Source organism: Staurois parvus, unplaced genomic scaffold (assembly GCF_062004578.1).
Source record: "Staurois parvus isolate SC_StPar_1 unplaced genomic scaffold, SC_StPar_1.0 ptg000486l, whole genome shotgun sequence".
Lineage (NCBI taxonomy): Eukaryota > Metazoa > Chordata > Amphibia > Anura > Ranidae > Staurois > Staurois parvus.
In genome coordinates this window covers 2,268,040-2,284,804 of record NW_028318282.1, presented here as the reverse complement: position 1 = coordinate 2,284,804, position 16,765 = coordinate 2,268,040, and the positions used below count along the sequence as shown (strand labels likewise).

Sequence of the window (16,765 nt, the reverse complement as noted above, 5' to 3'; positions counted from 1 at the left end):
TAGAAAATGAACCCCATAATACACCACAGAACAATACTGAGATAATAGTACTGTGGTTTGATTTATGGGCGTACATGGATTCAATTAAAGTGATATGGTCATCTATGGAAACAACACTGATGACAATATGCTCAGTCCTGTTAGTACGCAGGCAACAAAAGTACAGTCAATCAATACTCAAGCAGCAAACAAGAAATCAATGCAATATGTGGGCACAAAATGGGCAGTGGTTACAATATGTGGGATACAATGGTACAGCCCATGCCAACGACATAAGTACCAATCATGGAGTACTATAGCAATATTTTGATGGGGCCCTCTGGCTAACTCTCTGTAACAGCTGGAAGTGTCAATTGTAATAATACTGTCACTGATACGAACATATACTATACCTAAATCAGGGATAAGCAGTAGGATTGCTGTCATCGTAGTCAGGTCATTACTATGGATCCGTGCTTTGGTTAACAGTTATAAAATATCATTATGGTTATTATTATTATTGCTACAACAACTATATTATGTCAAAGCTTTGCTACCCTAGACCTCATAGCAGGTTACCAGAACAAAACCATCATTACAAGTTTTAAACACTGCCTTGAAAATCTGAAAAGGAAATATCCTACAATATCCTGCAGCTCTACTAACTACTTACTATACAATCGAGCGCTAGGAAGGATAAGAAAGATAATCAAAAATTTGCAACCCTTCAAAAAAGAGAATTGAAAATCTAAAAGAAGAAATAGTTTACCAACCCCACTCCTGGCTAACTGGCAACCACCCAACCTCCGACATAAATTATTCAGCAGGAGACTGCAATTCTGTCATTTCAGTGAAACAAGTAAAGGAACCAAGCCTTGCGTCAACAAACGCTGCAAACTGTGCAGCCAAATCAATCCATTAAAATGTGTCACACACTCAAATTGGACCTTCAATATTATCAGATCATACAGCTGTATTTCAAGTAATGTTGGGTACTTCATTAATTTTTGTAATTTCTGTCCTGTTTTGCATTGAATTAATTGACATAGGGACATCATTTAAGGACACAAGGGGGTGGTTACTGTACACCTGCAAAACATTATTTCACACAACATAACTGTAAGGAAGACACATATGTTATGTTATAGTTCCTACAAGGAATTTGCTCAGGAAAGGAAACCAGGGGCGGACTAACAACTCATGGGGCCCCCGGGCAATAGGGGATCATGGGGCCCCTGTGTCCTCACCCACACTCAAACCACACCCAAATAAACCTATGAAAGGTACCAGGGGCATCTTATGGGGCCCCCTGCTGACCCCAGGCCCTCGGGCAGTGCCCGAGTTCCCAAATGGTCAGTCCGCCCCTGATTTGGACTAACAATGGTAATTCTGTTAGACAAAAAGATAATGTACTAAATGTAGACCTCAGGTTTCTAAATGGCTATTCAACCATTTTATGACCACTCTCACCTCTGTGACTCTTCCCCCACTCCTTTCATTCCATAGTCCACTCCTTTCCTTATCAGACCTACTTTCCCAGTTTATTCCTAGCACTGTGTATACTTTTTTCTCAGAGAGTGTCTTATTTAACATTTTGCGTATTAGTACTGCTTGGACCTCAGAAGAAGGGGATACACTTCAAAAACTTGTCAGAAAATTTGAATGTTGGTGCAAATAAAAAAAGTATTACATACAGTACTCAACTGTTGTGTATAGTAGCAAAATTTTATATATTGAGAAATAATAAACATATTTAAATACACTTTTTTTCATAATGCGAACTAAAATTGTGCCTTACAGGCCACAGGATAAATGTATTTTCTTCAAGACTGAATTTGTTATTGCTGTCTTCACATCACTGTTCCTCAAAGTATAAATGAAGGGATTTAAGAGTGGAGTAAGAACTGTGTAAATAAGAGCCAGAAATTTGTCATTTTCCCCTCCAGTTGGTCTGATGTACACAACAAGAGCCGATCCAAAGAAGAGACTGGTCACAATAAGGTGAGAAGAACAGGTAGAAAAGGCTTTTTGTTTGCCTTCAGCGCCCTTGATTTTCGAAATGGCGTTAATTATGTGAATGTAGAAAGTTATGATAATTAAAATTGGCACAACTACAGCAAGAATAGCGGCTATTGTTGTGCTTAATTTGCTCATTGAAGGATCGGAGCAAGACAAATTCTGAAGTGGTGCCACATCACAGATGAAATGATTTATCTGATTTGGCCCACAGAATTTCATTTGAGCCATATAAATAAGAGTCATGGAAGACATTGAAAAACCACCAACCCATGGGGCCACAGCTAACTGAGTATAAATTTCCTTCCTCATAATGGCAGAATAACGTAAAGGACTGTTAATAGCCAAGTCCCTATCAAAGGCCATGACTAATAACAAATAACATTCTGTCATACCCAAACCATTGAAAATAAACATCTGTGTAAAACATTCAATGAAAGATATCCTCTTATTTCCTGAAATCAAATTATCCAGAAGTTTTGGTATAGAAACCGTCACAAACATAATTTCAAGAACAGCAAAAGTACTTATGAAAAAATACATTGGAGTTTGAAGCAAGGGTTCAATTCTAACTAAGATGATGATGATGATATTTCCTGTAACGCAGATGATGTATGCTACCAAAACAAGGAAGAACAGTAATAACTGGAGCTGTTTTAAACTGGAGAATGCAAATAAAATAAATTCTTGCACCATGGTCCTATTTAATTCTTCTTTCATAGTGTAGAATCCCTGTAAAAGAAATATAGAGAACTGTCATTTAAGGGTCTTTGTGGACCTTACATTTTTGTTTTTGATGGGTTTGAGCTAAATTAAAGATGTCTCCCTGTCCTTTTGCTATTTGCAGTGATCAGAGATATCAGTATCCTCACTATCATATAATATAATACATTCATATAATGAATCTTCAGAATGAAAGTATTATAAAATTGATTTTCACCACTTCATTTTTAGGGACCCCCTTTTCAGGCAAACAATCAATGGGAAGCTGATGAATCCTTATGACTGCATAGATTATCATTATCAAATTGTGCAAAACATAGTGTATACTTACAGGGAAATTAACAGGCATATTCCAAATAAAAACCAGAGAAGTGTTAGAGAACATAATATAATGTATATTGAGAAATTACACCTGAAACATGTTAGCACGTGAATATATTTATATGTACTGTAAAAACAAGGGAGAAGGGCCCTCTAGACTTCATACACAGGGGACCATTTTCTTTTGAAGCAATTATTTTTTTACACCTGAGACAAGAATCTAGAAAAGGCAATTTAGCTGCAATATAATTCGTTATTAATGCTGATTGTTTCTTTTCTTTTCTCAATTTAGTTGAGACATGTTAAAGGCATAAGAAAAATAATATTTTAATAAAATATAATTTTACATGCCTTTCTGAGAATGCATGAAGAGGCATTTGTATCTTATTTGCTAGGGAAATAAATTTGGACAATTTTAATATGTCTGTTTTTCAAAATGAACGCATGCATTGCCAATGCTCTCACTAATGTTCAATCCATGGGAACAGTTAAATATAAAGACATATTAATGCATCTATGTATTTATTATTAAATCATTAAATGTCTTTTCTAAATGGAATTAGTATAAGTATCTGAATTTGATTTGGGCCTTATTTATATGGCTGCTGAGATCTGTAACCCATGAATGATCGGCTTGTTTCCCTGGCTGCAACTGCAAGGTGCTGCGTACAAGAGGCTATCCATTTCTGTTGGGTCACAGCTCCAGCACAGATACAGTCACTCATCTGAATTTAACAGCTGTGCAACTGGAGACCAAAGCTGGATAAACAAGTCTCTCACTCCCAGGCTACTGGTGTAAAAGTTCATTTGAATGAGGTCTTGGTGTCAGTCTCCTGTAATCCCTGTTACAACAGAGTATTCTGGAGGGGAAGTACATTGAGCCAAACTATACTCCGTGTAAATGTGATGACAAAGAGCAATCTGACAGAAGGAAAGGGCAGCTTGAACTTCATCAGTCTTCTGTGCTATCTATGTTTAAAAAGTAGGCTGGGAGCAAGGAGGTGGACCTTTCAGTAACTGGACATTCTTGACACATCACAATATACATAGCAGACAACTTTTAAAAAAGCTGTGCCTTTTCTTTTCAAAAATAATCCTTGAGAGCTCTAGTGTCTGGGATGAGGAATTGTAACTGGTCTTCTACAGGCAGGGGAAGGGTACATTTCCATGGCCTACTCTCCCTTTCGATCTGATTGCAACATCGTAACTGTATATCAAGAAGGAGAAAGGAGTTGAAAGGCTGCAGCAGGTAGCTGATCTGATCTCATTTATGACCACAGCCAAAATTGCACAGGGACCAGAATGTTAAATGAACTCTGAGCCAGTATCTAAATCTAGGAAGACGATGGCAACCCTGGACAATCTGAACAAGGACGACATTTCCTTTTCGAAGATAAAGGCATTGCCAGACAAAACACACTATATACTCTATATAGTCAGTGCCGGGACAAAGTCATTCAGTGCCCTCAACAGTAAAATCAGTCTGCATATGTAGTAAAGCATGCTTGTTATACTCACTGTGGAACCTAAGGGGTTAATCTTTTGCATTTTGTAAGACGTCTGTTTGATCCTGTCTTCTCTGCCCCTCCTTTTGTTCTAATGTCCATGTCTTATCTACTGATAAGACAGACTGAACCCGTAGCCCTTCTGTACATGTTCAGTTTAGTGTGTATTGCTAGACAGTTTTTTTTTTTCTTGGGAGAGTGCATGTGATCAGCACAGGGCCAATCAACACTGTCCAGACATAGGTCAGGGGTTCTGCATCCTCCGAGCAGAAATGAAACTCCTCCCACAAGCTTTAACCAGTGCTTTGCTGAAGTCACAAGGCTGCTCTAGCTGCTGTTGAGAAAAGGTGTTTAGCAGTTTATATTTACGAAAATAATTGCATTTCCAAGTTCTGTGTACTGTGGGAGACCACATAAAGTGTTACTAAACCCAGGACCCTGCATCCATTATAAGCCTCAATGATATAATCTGCTCTGCCCTTGTATAACTATATCCCTCACACCCTTGTCAGCGGATTTGATAACGATGTAATGGTTCTGGGCCAAAGCTTTAAGTGAATTACATTCATCCATAGGAGTCAAGTTAGAAATCTCTTGTTTGCTGATAGCCAATAGGTCAGCATAAACTACTTGGTAAAAATGTTGCACTGTTAGCTGGTACAGGGTGAAATACATACTTATTTCTAAAAGATGTATGGCATATAGAGACGGAATACCAAAACAGTGTATTAACATAAATCTCATGGTTTTCTGCTATCAGTTCCTCTAAAGTAGTTAGTGCAGCCATGTTCCCTGTGTCGCAAATTCCAATATCCTTCATTACTAAAGAATCAGTAGCTTCATTAAAGTGGTTAAGATAAAAGCAAATGTAGGCATCGGTATTGGCATCTCACCCCTTATACTTACCTGAGCTCTCATTCAGTCCAGCGCTGTGCACGACTGCAGCTCTTCTCTCCCTTCACTTCCAGCTCTCACAGAATTTGCTGAGGCAGCGAGAGCCATTCTATCCCACTGCTGTCAATCAAAGTCAATGAAAAGAAAAAGGTAGCGGGGCCGAGCCCTGCTGTCTGTGTCAATGGAGGCAGCAAGGGGCTTCGGGAGACAGCCCACACGAGTGCCTGTACGGGAAGCTTCTTCCCACTGGGGGAACTTGGGTGAGGGGAGGAGCCAAGAGCACCAGTGAGAGACCCAAGAAGAAAAGGTTCATGGCCACTCTGTGCAATAGAAAATGTAAGTATAGACATGTTTGTTATTTTAAAACAAATTCCTTTGCAACCACTTTAATTATATTCATTTGTGGGAGATTCATAATATAGAACATTTTGACCGTTTGTTGTTTGATAAATGTATTTAAATCTTTAAAGATGGTAAAAGGATTAAAATTAATGGAGGGAGAAAGAGAAAAGTTAAGTCCTTTACCCCTTTACCCAACAGAGATATCTCATGCTCTGTAAGTGTGTGTATAGATAGACTGACTATTTTTATAGTATTGAGGTTCTTTTTTTTTTTTAGGGGTTCTTCCATTTCCCCCCTCTTCTTCCTCCTCAGTGTATTTATTAATTTTTTTCAAGAGTTTGTAGACAGGATACGCTAAAAAGACTGAGAGTCCTGATTTGTGAGGTAATCTTTTTGTTTCTGGACACTTGGGGAGCTGATTCTCCTATTGACCCTCAAGTAATAACAATAAGAGCAAGATGGTGAGGAAATAGGAGTTGGGGAGGGAGGCTGTGATAGAACTTTCTCAGTATTCACACCAATTTGACCCCCCCCTCCAGTAGAGAAGGGAGAAAAAGGAAGATAACTTACATCTGTTGAGGCTGCGGTCACCCTATAGGGTAGGGACATGCAACCTTTCATGTGAGCAGGCGAAGAAAACCCTGTCTCCACACAGGAAGAAAATGGTCACTCTTAGTGCCATGGAGGTCCCAATCCTGAATCCTCAGAGGGATACTTAGGTGGTTGTTTAGAACTAGGTTAGTTAAAGAGGCCTAAAAATGCCCACCAGTGGTCTGATCAGCAGAGGTGCCCATTGTCAGCTATCTAAAAATAGCTCGGAGTGAACTGGTTTAATGAATACCAAGTTGCTTTATATGCAAACACTTTTTTGGAGTGAAACAGGGCAACTTGATGTTCTTTAAACCAGATGGCAGTTGCCTATTCTTAGGCAACAATGGACACCTCTGCCAATTGGTCCACCAAAATGCTTTTTTTTAGCTCTCCACTTCAAGACCACCCCATAGCAGATGTACTGCTAGAAGATGGCAGCGCTGTTCAAAATCACATAAATATACATGATTTTGCATTTTCAGATAGGGGGCTTGCGATACCCAACCCATCCTACCATTGGCTCCTGAGGATGTCAATCACTGGGTCCCGGCCAGTGATTCCTGGCCAGGACTCGGTGATCATCGGTGAAGCTGAGAGAGGAAAAATCTGTGTCTATACAACACAGATCTCTCTTCAGTCAGCATGGGCGTGCTGCTTTCTATCTCTCTCCACTGATCACTGTATTAGTGTCACTGGAGATGCCAGTGGCAGTCAGTTCCCACCCAGTGTTAGAGTGCCCACCGCAGACCTACTATAAGTTGCTGCAATTACTAGTATAAACAGTTCCAGTATATATATACTGCCATTTGTAGACATAACTTTCACGTAAATCAAATAATATACACTTTTTTTAGCAAAGACATTTTAACAATACATTTTGGCCTAAATTTATAAAGAAATTTTTTTGGATATGTTTTTTATAGCAAAAAGTAAAAAATATTTTTTTTCAAAATTGTCAATTTTTTTTATATCGCAAGAAATAAAAAATGCAGAGGTGATCAAGTACCACCAAAAGAACGTGTTATTTGTAGGGAAAAAATTACATTAATATAATTTATGTATAGTGTTCCAAGACATGATCTCAAAAAGTCCTTATCTTGGACTACAGTGTAATCCTGAGGAGCTTCAAAAATAAATGTTAATGTCATAAATCAATTCCTCAGAACTTTTATACATTATTTTTCCTGTTTTTTGGCTATTTAATTTTTTTTAAATTACAGGGGCTGTCAACAGCATACCCCTTGGTTTTGAGCTGAACTGATTCTAGAAAGTACAGCATTGTGTTTTCTTTGCTTGTCAGTGGCATTTCCCAGGAAATAGGTAGCACACAAGTTTCAACACAAGATGCCAAAATATTATTGAACTGTGCCCTGTTATAGAATGTGCATATGTAATCAAAACGCAAAAAAAAAAAAACATTTTTAAAAAATTTTGTTTGACCCCATCACTTTTTATGCTGTACTGTACATTACACGAACAAGTCCTTTGTATGTATGTGTGTGTGTGTGTGTGTGTATGACAAAGCTGGACCTGTGCATGCTTGGGTAGCAAAAGAAAGAAAACAGGGCTAATTAGTCCTTCAGAGAGTTGTGTAGCTCTGAAAGTGAGAGGAAGAGATTCCCCAGGGAACGACCTAGAACAGGTTTAGAGGCACACCAGGTTTAGACTTACGGCACAACTGAGGTTGGATTTTGAGAGGCTTGACCGAGAACTTAGATCACAGGTAAAAAGTTAATGTATTTTGCAGGAACTGCCTCCCCCTTCATCAGGGCTATTGTACAGAAAAAATTGAGGGCAACTGATAGATATCACATAAATCAGGTGTACAAAACAAGTTTAGAACTTTGATAACTTTTGTACCTTTGTACAAGATAGGCAAGTGGATGCAGTAAAAATAGATATGATAAAGAACATAAGGAATACGTGGGGTAAAAATAATTCCGTTTTTCACAACCCTCTAAACTGGTCACTGGGCCTTTTTATTAGCCAGTTGGCTTGGTCCTCTCCTTTTACCATGGTGATATCATGCTTCCACTTAGGTATTACCCAGGTGTATTCCCATTGGTCTCTGTTATCCTTGAATATCATCTTACAGTTGTGCCCAAAAGTTGACATACCCTGGCAGAAATTCTGAAATGTTGGCATTAACAGTGAAAATATGACTGATCATGCCAAAAAACGGTCTTGTATTCAAGGATAATTATCATATGAAGCCATTTATTATCACATAGTTGAATGGCTCCTTTTTTAAATCATAATATCAGAAATCACCCAAATGGCCCTGATCAAAAGTTTACATACCTTGGGATATTTAGCCTTGGTACAGACATACATGGTGGAACACACAGGCTAAAATGGCAATTAAATGTTAATTTCCCACATCTGTTTATTTTTACATTGCAATTAGTGTGTGTATAAGTAGTCAAAGAGCTTGTTAGCTCTCACGTGGATGCACTGAGCAGGCTAGATACTAAGCCATGGGGAGCAGAAAAGAATTGTCAAAAGATCAGTGAAACAAGGTAATGGAACTTTATAGCGTTTGGAAAGGATATATAAAGATATCCAAAGCCTTAAATATGCCAATCAGTACTGTTCAATCATTCATTAAGAAGTGGAAAATTTGGGGATCTCTTGATACCAAGCCAAGGTCAGGTAGACCAAGAAAGATTGCAGCCACACCTGCCAGAAGATTTATTCCTGATAAAAAAAAACGCACAGGTAACCTCCGGAGAGGTTAATACAGGCTGATCTGGAAAAACATGGTATGGTTGTTTAAAGGAGCACAATATGGGGATACTTGAACAAAAATGAGCTGCATGATCAAGTTGCCAGAAAGACGCTTTTACTACAGCAATGCCACAAAAAGCCCGGTCACAATATGGTTGACAACACCTTGACACACCTTAAGTCTTCTGTCACACCTTAATCTGGAGTGACAGGACCAAAATAGAGCTTTACGGTCACAACCATAAGCGCTATGCTTGAACAGGGGTCAACAAGGCCTATCCCCACTGTGAAGCATGGTGACGGCTCACTGATGTTTTGAGTTTTAAAGGCAAGAAGAATCTTGTGAAAATTGATGGCAAAATGAATGAAGCATGTTATCCAATAATACTGGCAAACAATTTGCATTCTTCTGTGCATGGAACACTCATGGACTTTCCCGCATGACAATGATCTTAAGCACAAGGCCAAGTTAACCCTCCAGTAGTTGCAACAACTTAAGGATCCAGAAGGGAAAAATATAAGGTTTAAGTTGGAATACAGATGGGTAGATCCAGAAGGGAGATTTCTGTTTATGAAGGGAAAATTACAGGAAATAGATTGCACATTGGCAAATATCTATTGCCCGAATAAGAAACCAGAGGTGTTCCTAAAAAATACTCTGAGGAAATTAATGGATTTTAGAAAAGATAGTTTAATTGTTGCAGGAGATTTGAATTTTTGCATGGATCCTCAGATCGATATGATGTCTCATGTGCAAAGAGATGGCATTAGGTCTCTTAAATCCTTGAAAAAAATGTTATATCAATGCCAACTTGTAGATATATAGAGAATCAAGCACATGAAGGACAGGGACTATATGTTCTATTCTCATGCACATGAGATGTACTCAAGATTAGATTATATATTGTTAAACCATCGACTTATTGAATCCCTGGTCAAAGTAAAAACAGAAGAGATGTCAATATCGGATCATGCTCCTGTTACAATGCAACTATTATGGGGAAATGAGCAAAATAGGGGAAAATTGTGGAGGTTAAATGAGACAATTCTCCAGGATCAAGAGACGGACCAAAAGATTAAAAAAGAAATAGAGCAATTTTTTGAGGAAAATGATATGGGGGAAGTGTCTGTAGCAACGGTGTGGGAGGCTCATAAGGCTTATATTAGAGGAATCCTGATAGCGATTCGAGCAAAGAAGAAGAGGGATAGAAGAGGAAAATAAATACGCTTCTTAAAGAACTTTGTGAGTTAGAGCAGAAACATAAACATAGAGTAACAAAGGAGATTATGTAGAGGGTAATACATAAAAGAGAAGAATTAAATAATTTTCTGGAAGAAGATAAGAGTAGAGTGTTTAATAAAATGATCATTGCGAGATATAGATGGGGAGAGGCCAGGAAAATATTTAATGAGGGCTCCGAGAAAAAAAAAATCTAGGAACTATATAGAGAAAATAAGAGATAACAAAGGAGAGTTAGTGTATTCAACTAAAGATATAGCTAAAGTATTTAAAGAATATTATAATAAGCTATACAATATTATTCCACATGGTTCCATGAAGAAAGAGGATGTTGGAAGAATAGAAAAAAGACAGACGTATTTAAAAAAGGCAGGATTACCGAAATTAAATGAGGAACAATTAAAATCTCTGGAATCATAAATAACGCAGGAAGAAATACACTTCACATTAAAAAGTACTACAGCTGGAAAAAGTCCTGGACCCGATGGATACACAGTGAGATATTATAAAAAGTATAAAGAACTATTAGTACCCAAACTGAGGATATATATGAATGCATTGGGTCGAGAGATGGAAATGAGGAGGGAATCCCTACAAGCCCATGTAGTTCTCATACATAAGGAAGGTAAAGATGATACTCACTGTTCTAGTTACAGACCGATTTCCTTATTAAACACAGATACTAAACTATATGCAAAAGTTCTGGCAAGTAGGTTGAAAGACCTAATGCCAGAATGGATACTTATAGATCAAGTAGGCTTGTTCCAGGAAGAGAGGGAAGAGATAACGGATTAAGATCTCTGTTTCTCATACAAAAAGCAGGAAAGAGAAAACCCCTGTGGTGGTACTCTTGATTGATGCTGAAAAGGCATTTGATAGAGTAGACTGGGGATATATGTTATATACATTGGAAGTATTGGAGATGGGACCCAGAATGAGAGAATGGATAAGGAAATTATATAGTCAACTCTCTGCAGCAATCATGGTTAATGGGAAATTATCAGAGTATTTTGGGATGCAAAATGGAACAAGACAGGGATGCCCTCTATCTCCACTGTAATATGTTTTATCACTGGAATCTCTTTTGGCTACAATAAGGAATAACATAGATATAAAAGGAATTTGGACAAGAGATATAGAACATAAGGTGGCAGCTTATGCAGATGACATGCTGTTCTATGTCAGAAACCCAAGGATAACATTGCCAAATTTATTGAAAGCATTGAAAGAATATGGGGAGATGTCAAATCTAAAAAATCCATCTAAAGCAGAGATTTTAAATATAAATCTTCTAAATAGAGAGAAAAACATGTTACAGAAGGAATTCCCTTTGTTTGGAGAGAAAAAGAATTAAAATTAACCGTATCTTCCAAGAACTTATATAGATTAAACTATATCCCATTATTAAATGAGATTAAGGATGTATTAAGGAAAATGGGTGGGGAAACTCTGTCATGGATATGTCGTATAAATTTGATAAAAATGGTAATGGTCCCAAAAATTCTATATAAATTTCAAATGATACCAATTAAACTACCAGAAGTATATTTTAAAATAATTAAAAAAATGTTAACAAGGTTTATATGGAGGAATAAATAACCTAGAATACGTTATGAAATTTTAAGTCGAAATAAAGAGAAAGGTGGACTGGGAGTTCCAGACTTGAAAAGATATTATAATTCGGTAATATTGGCGAGAATTTTTGATTGGACACAATGCACTTGGGAAAAGGTGGGTAAAAATATAAAATTCAGACTAATTTAAGTAGAATTGTATGGATACCTCCACAATATCAAGGATTAGCAGACAGCACAAGTTTGTTCACGCCTAATGTTTTAAGAGTTTGGGATATTTTACACAAACAAATGGGGTGGGAATATAATTAATTGTTAATGCCCTTGGGATCCACAGAGTTTTTTCCTCCAGGTAAAGAAAGTGTCACAGGGAAGTAGATAAAGAAGGAAGATGTACAGTTAAGAGACATAATAGTGGGTAAGGAAATAGGTTCACTTCAGGACTTGAAAAAAAAAGAGGCAAATATTTATGAGAATGGACGGGTGGCGTTATTTTCAGTTGAAACATTTTATAGGGAAGCTTCCAAGGCCAATGAGAACAAGAGAGGATTGGAACCCTTTTGAGCACTTATTAGACACAAGGGGAGATGGGAAACATTGGATTTCCAAAATATACAAGATCCTCACTGGAATAATCACTGATATAAGGCTATCATTTATAGAGAAATGGGAAAGGGATTTAGGAGTAACAATAGATGATGAAAAACAAAGGAAAATATATTGTTTCGTTCACGAGAATGTAAAAATGAGGAGGTAGAAATGAATTATAAATGTTTAGCAAGATGGTACATCACACCGAGTATAGCACAGAGATTAAGTGGTGATAATTCACCTTTATGTTGGCGTGGAGGTAGAGGCACAATGTATCACATTTGGTGGGAGTGTCCTAAAATTCAAGAGCATTGGGGGAAAATAGTACACCTGATTCAGAAAATAATAGAGGTTAATATTCCAAAAGATCCGGAGATCTGCCTTTTTCATGGTACTAAGCTTTCAGTTAAAAAATATAAAAAAATCTGGTTTATTGTATTATCTGAATGCTGCGAAGGGACTGATACCCAAATTTTGGAAGGAACAAGAGGCGCCAAAAGTAAAGGATTGGGTGGATCAGATATGTAGAATGGAGGAATTTTAGCCCATGAATGAAGATAAGATGGAGAGTTTCCATATAAGATGGAAAAAATGGAAGGAGTTTAAAAAATCAAATTTAATTCTAGAGGATATAGTCAATACCCCCCCAATGTCAAAATGTCCGCCGCAGTCCCGTCATAAGTCACTGATCGCCACCATTATTAGTATAAAAAAAACCTAAAAATCCCAGTATCTTTCCCGCCATTTGTAAACGCTATAACTTTCACGTAAACCAATTAATTTACACGTATTGGGTTTTTTTCTTAGCAAAGACATGTCGCAGAATGCATTTTGGCAGAAATTTATGACTAAATTTGATTTTTTGTTTTATTTACAGAATTTGTTTTATAGCAAAAAGTCCAAAATATTGTTTTTTTTCCTCAAAATTGTCAGCCTTTTTTTTTACAGCGCAAAAAATAAAAACCGCACAGGCGATCAAATACCACCAAAAGAAAGCTCAATTTGTGGGAAAAAAAAGGATGTAAATTTCATTTATGTACCATATTGCATGACTGCGCAATTGTCCGTTAAACTAGTGCAGCGCTGTATAGCAAAAAAAATGGCATAAATTGCAGTATATATACCATAGTTTGTAGACGCTATAACTGTCACACAAAGCAATCAATATACACTTATTGGGATTTTTTTTACCAAAAACGTAGCAGAATACTTTTTGACCTAAATTTATAACCAACTTTGAGTTTACTATATATTTTTTATAGCTGAAAGTAAAAATTATTGTTTTTCTTCAAAATTTTTGGTCTTTTTTTGTTTATAGCGTGAAAAATAAAAAGCGCACAGGTGATCAAATACCACCGAAAGAAAGCTCTATTTGTGTAAAAAAAAGCACGTAAATTTAGTTTGGGTGCAGCATTGCATGACCACGCAATTATCAGTTGAATTTGTGCAGCGCCAAGTAGCAAAAAGGCCTGGTCATTAAGGGGGGTAAATCCTCTGGAGGTCAAGTGGTTAATAATAAAATATTTAAATAAAAAAAAATACAGCTGTACTTCCAGTAATGTTGTGTACTTCTTTATTTTTTTTAAATTTCTGTCCTGTTATGCATTGAATGAATTGACACAGGGACATCATTAGAGAACACAAGGGGGGTGGTTACTGGTTACTGTACACCTGCAAAACATTATCTCACACAACATGACCACTATATGGAAGACACATATGTTATGTTATGTTATATTTTCTAAAAGGAACTTGCTCAGGAAAGGAAAACCTTTGAACTAACTATGGTATTTCTCTTTGACAAAGATAATGAACTAAATGTAGACCTCAGGTTTCTAGATGACTATTCAACCATTGTATGACCACTCTCACCTCTGTGACTCTTCCACCCCCCCCCCTCCCCCCTTTTCCATTCTGTAGTCCACTCCTTTCCTTATTAAACCAACATTCCCAGTTTATTCCTAGCACTGTGTATTCTTTTTTTCTCAGAGAGTGTCTTATTTAACATTTTGCGTATTAGTACTGCTTGGACCTCAGAAGAAGGGGATACACTTCAAAAACGTGTCTGAAAATCTGAATGTTGGTGCAAATAAAAAAAAGTGTTACATACAGTACTCAACTATTGTGTATAGTAGCAAAATGTTCTATATTGAGAAATAATAAACATATTTAAATACACTTTTTCTCATAATGTGAACTAAAATTGTGCCTTACAGGCCACAGGATAAATGTATTTTCTTCAAGACTGAATTTGTTATTGCTGTCTTCACATCACTGTTCCTCAAAGTATAAATGAAGGGATTTAAGAGTGGGGTAAGAATTGTGTATATAAGAGCAAGAAATTTGTCATTTTCCCCTCCAGTTGGTCTGATGTACACAACAAGAGCCGATCCAAAGGAGAGACTAGTCACAATAAGGTGAGAAGAACAGGTAGAAAAGGCTTTTTGCTTGCCTTCAGCGCCCTTGATTTTCGAAATGGCGTTAATTATGTGAACGTAGAAAGTTATGATAATTAAAATTGGAACAACTACAGCAAGAATAGCGGCTATTGTTGTGCTTAATTTGCTCATTGAAGGATCGGAGCAAGACAAATTCTGAAGTGGCGCCACATCACAGATGAAATGATTTATCTGATTTGGCCCACAGAATTTCATTTGAGCCATATAAATAAGAGTCATGGAAGACATTGAAAAACCACCAACCCATGGTGCCACAGCTAACTGAGTATAAATTTCCTTCCTCATAATAGCAGAATAACGTAAAGGACTGTTAATAGCCAAGTCCCTATCAAAGGCCATGACTAATAACAAATAACATTCTGTCATACCCAAACCATTGAAAATAAACATCTGTGTAAAACATTCAATGAAAGATATCCTCTTATTTCCTGAAATCAAATTATCCAGAAGTTTTGGTATAGAAACCGTCACAAACATAATTTCAAGAACAGCAAAAGTACTTATGAAAAAATACATTGGAGTTTGAAGCAAGGGTTCAATTCTAACTAAGATGACGATGATGATATTTCCTGTAACGCAGATGATGTATGCCACCAAAACAAGGAAGAACAGTAATAACTGGAGCTGTTTTAAACTGGAGAATGCAAATAAAATAAATTCTTGCACCATGGTCTTATTTAATTCTTCTTTCATAGTGTAGAATCCCTGTAAAAGAAATATAGAGAACTGTCATTTAAGGGTCTTTGTGGACCTTAGATTTTGTTTTTGATGGGTTTGCGCTAAAATAAAGATGTCTCCCTGTCCTTTTGCTATTTGCAGTGATCAGAGATATCAGTATCCTCACTATCATATAATATTCATATAATGAATCTTCAGAATGAAAGTATTGTAAAAGTGATTTTCACCACTTAATTTTTAGGGACCCCCTGATCAGGCAAACAATCAATGGGAACAATCCTTATGACTGCATAGATTATATTTATCAAATTGTTCAAATCATAGTGTATACTTACAGGGAAATTCTCAGGCATATTCCAAATAAGCAGAGAAGTGTTAGAGAACATACAAAGACAGTTTAATAACTGAAATCCCACAAAGAGTATAGTGAGAAATTACACCTGAAACATGTTAGCATGTGAATATATTTATATGTACTGTAAAAACAAGGGAGAAGGATCCTCTAGACTTCATACACAGGGGACCATTTTCTTTTGAAGCAATTATTTTTTTACACCTGAGACAAGAATCTAGAAAAGGCAATTTAGCTTCAATATAATTCATTATTATTGCTGAGTGTTTCTTTTCTTTTCTCAATTTAGTTAAGACGCGTTAAACTATCTGATCTCATTTATGATCATAACTTATTGCACAGGGACCAGAATGTACATGATTGTATGAACTCTGAGCCAGTTTCTAGGAAGAATCTAGGAAGAAGATGGCAACCCTGGACAATCTGAACAAGGAGGACATTTCCTTTTTAAAGATAAAGGCATAGACAAAACACACGATATACTGTATATAGTCAGTGCCGTGACAAGGTCATTCAGTGCTCATGGCAAAGATAGCAAACAGCGCCCCCCCCCATCCCGATGTGTACTTACAGTTCACGCCTCAGTCTCAACATAGAACCATTTTGAAATGAAGGCAGCTTCTCTTGCCTTCCCCTCTCTGGTTATGTGATATGACACAAGTGAAGGGGAGACAGGAAAGGGGGCAGTCTGCCCCCCACTCACACTCCTTAACAGCATTGTGACTGAGGTGCACAGCTCAGTGTGCAAGGTGTACAATCAGGTAAGGAAATGT

The 16,765-nt window shown here is 37.1% G+C and overlaps 2 protein-coding genes across 2 annotated transcripts; both read right to left on the bottom strand.

Moving 5' to 3' along the window:
• Positions 1-1,685: 1,685 nt before the first annotated feature.
• Positions 1,686-2,722, bottom strand: LOC149452273 (olfactory receptor 6C4-like). Its single transcript, XM_089689566.1, has one exon. The coding sequence runs from the start codon at positions 2,713-2,715 to the stop codon at positions 1,774-1,776; it is 942 nt and encodes a 313-aa protein (XP_089545692.1). The 5' UTR covers positions 2,716-2,722; the 3' UTR covers positions 1,686-1,773.
• Positions 2,723-14,713: 11,991 nt separating this feature from the next.
• On the bottom strand, positions 14,714-15,655 carry LOC149452272 (olfactory receptor 2AP1-like). The gene has a single exon (XM_089689547.1). It carries the CDS (start codon positions 15,653-15,655, stop codon positions 14,714-14,716), a length of 942 nt encoding a protein of 313 aa, XP_089545673.1.
• Positions 15,656-16,765: the final 1,110 nt, after the last annotated feature.

Coding starts and splice junctions, on each gene's coding strand:
- LOC149452273 (XM_089689566.1), bottom strand. CDS start 2,715: ATGAAAGAAGAATTAAATAGGACCATGGTGCAAGAATTTATTTTATTT.
- LOC149452272 (XM_089689547.1), bottom strand. CDS start 15,655: ATGAAAGAAGAATTAAATAAGACCATGGTGCAAGAATTTATTTTATTT.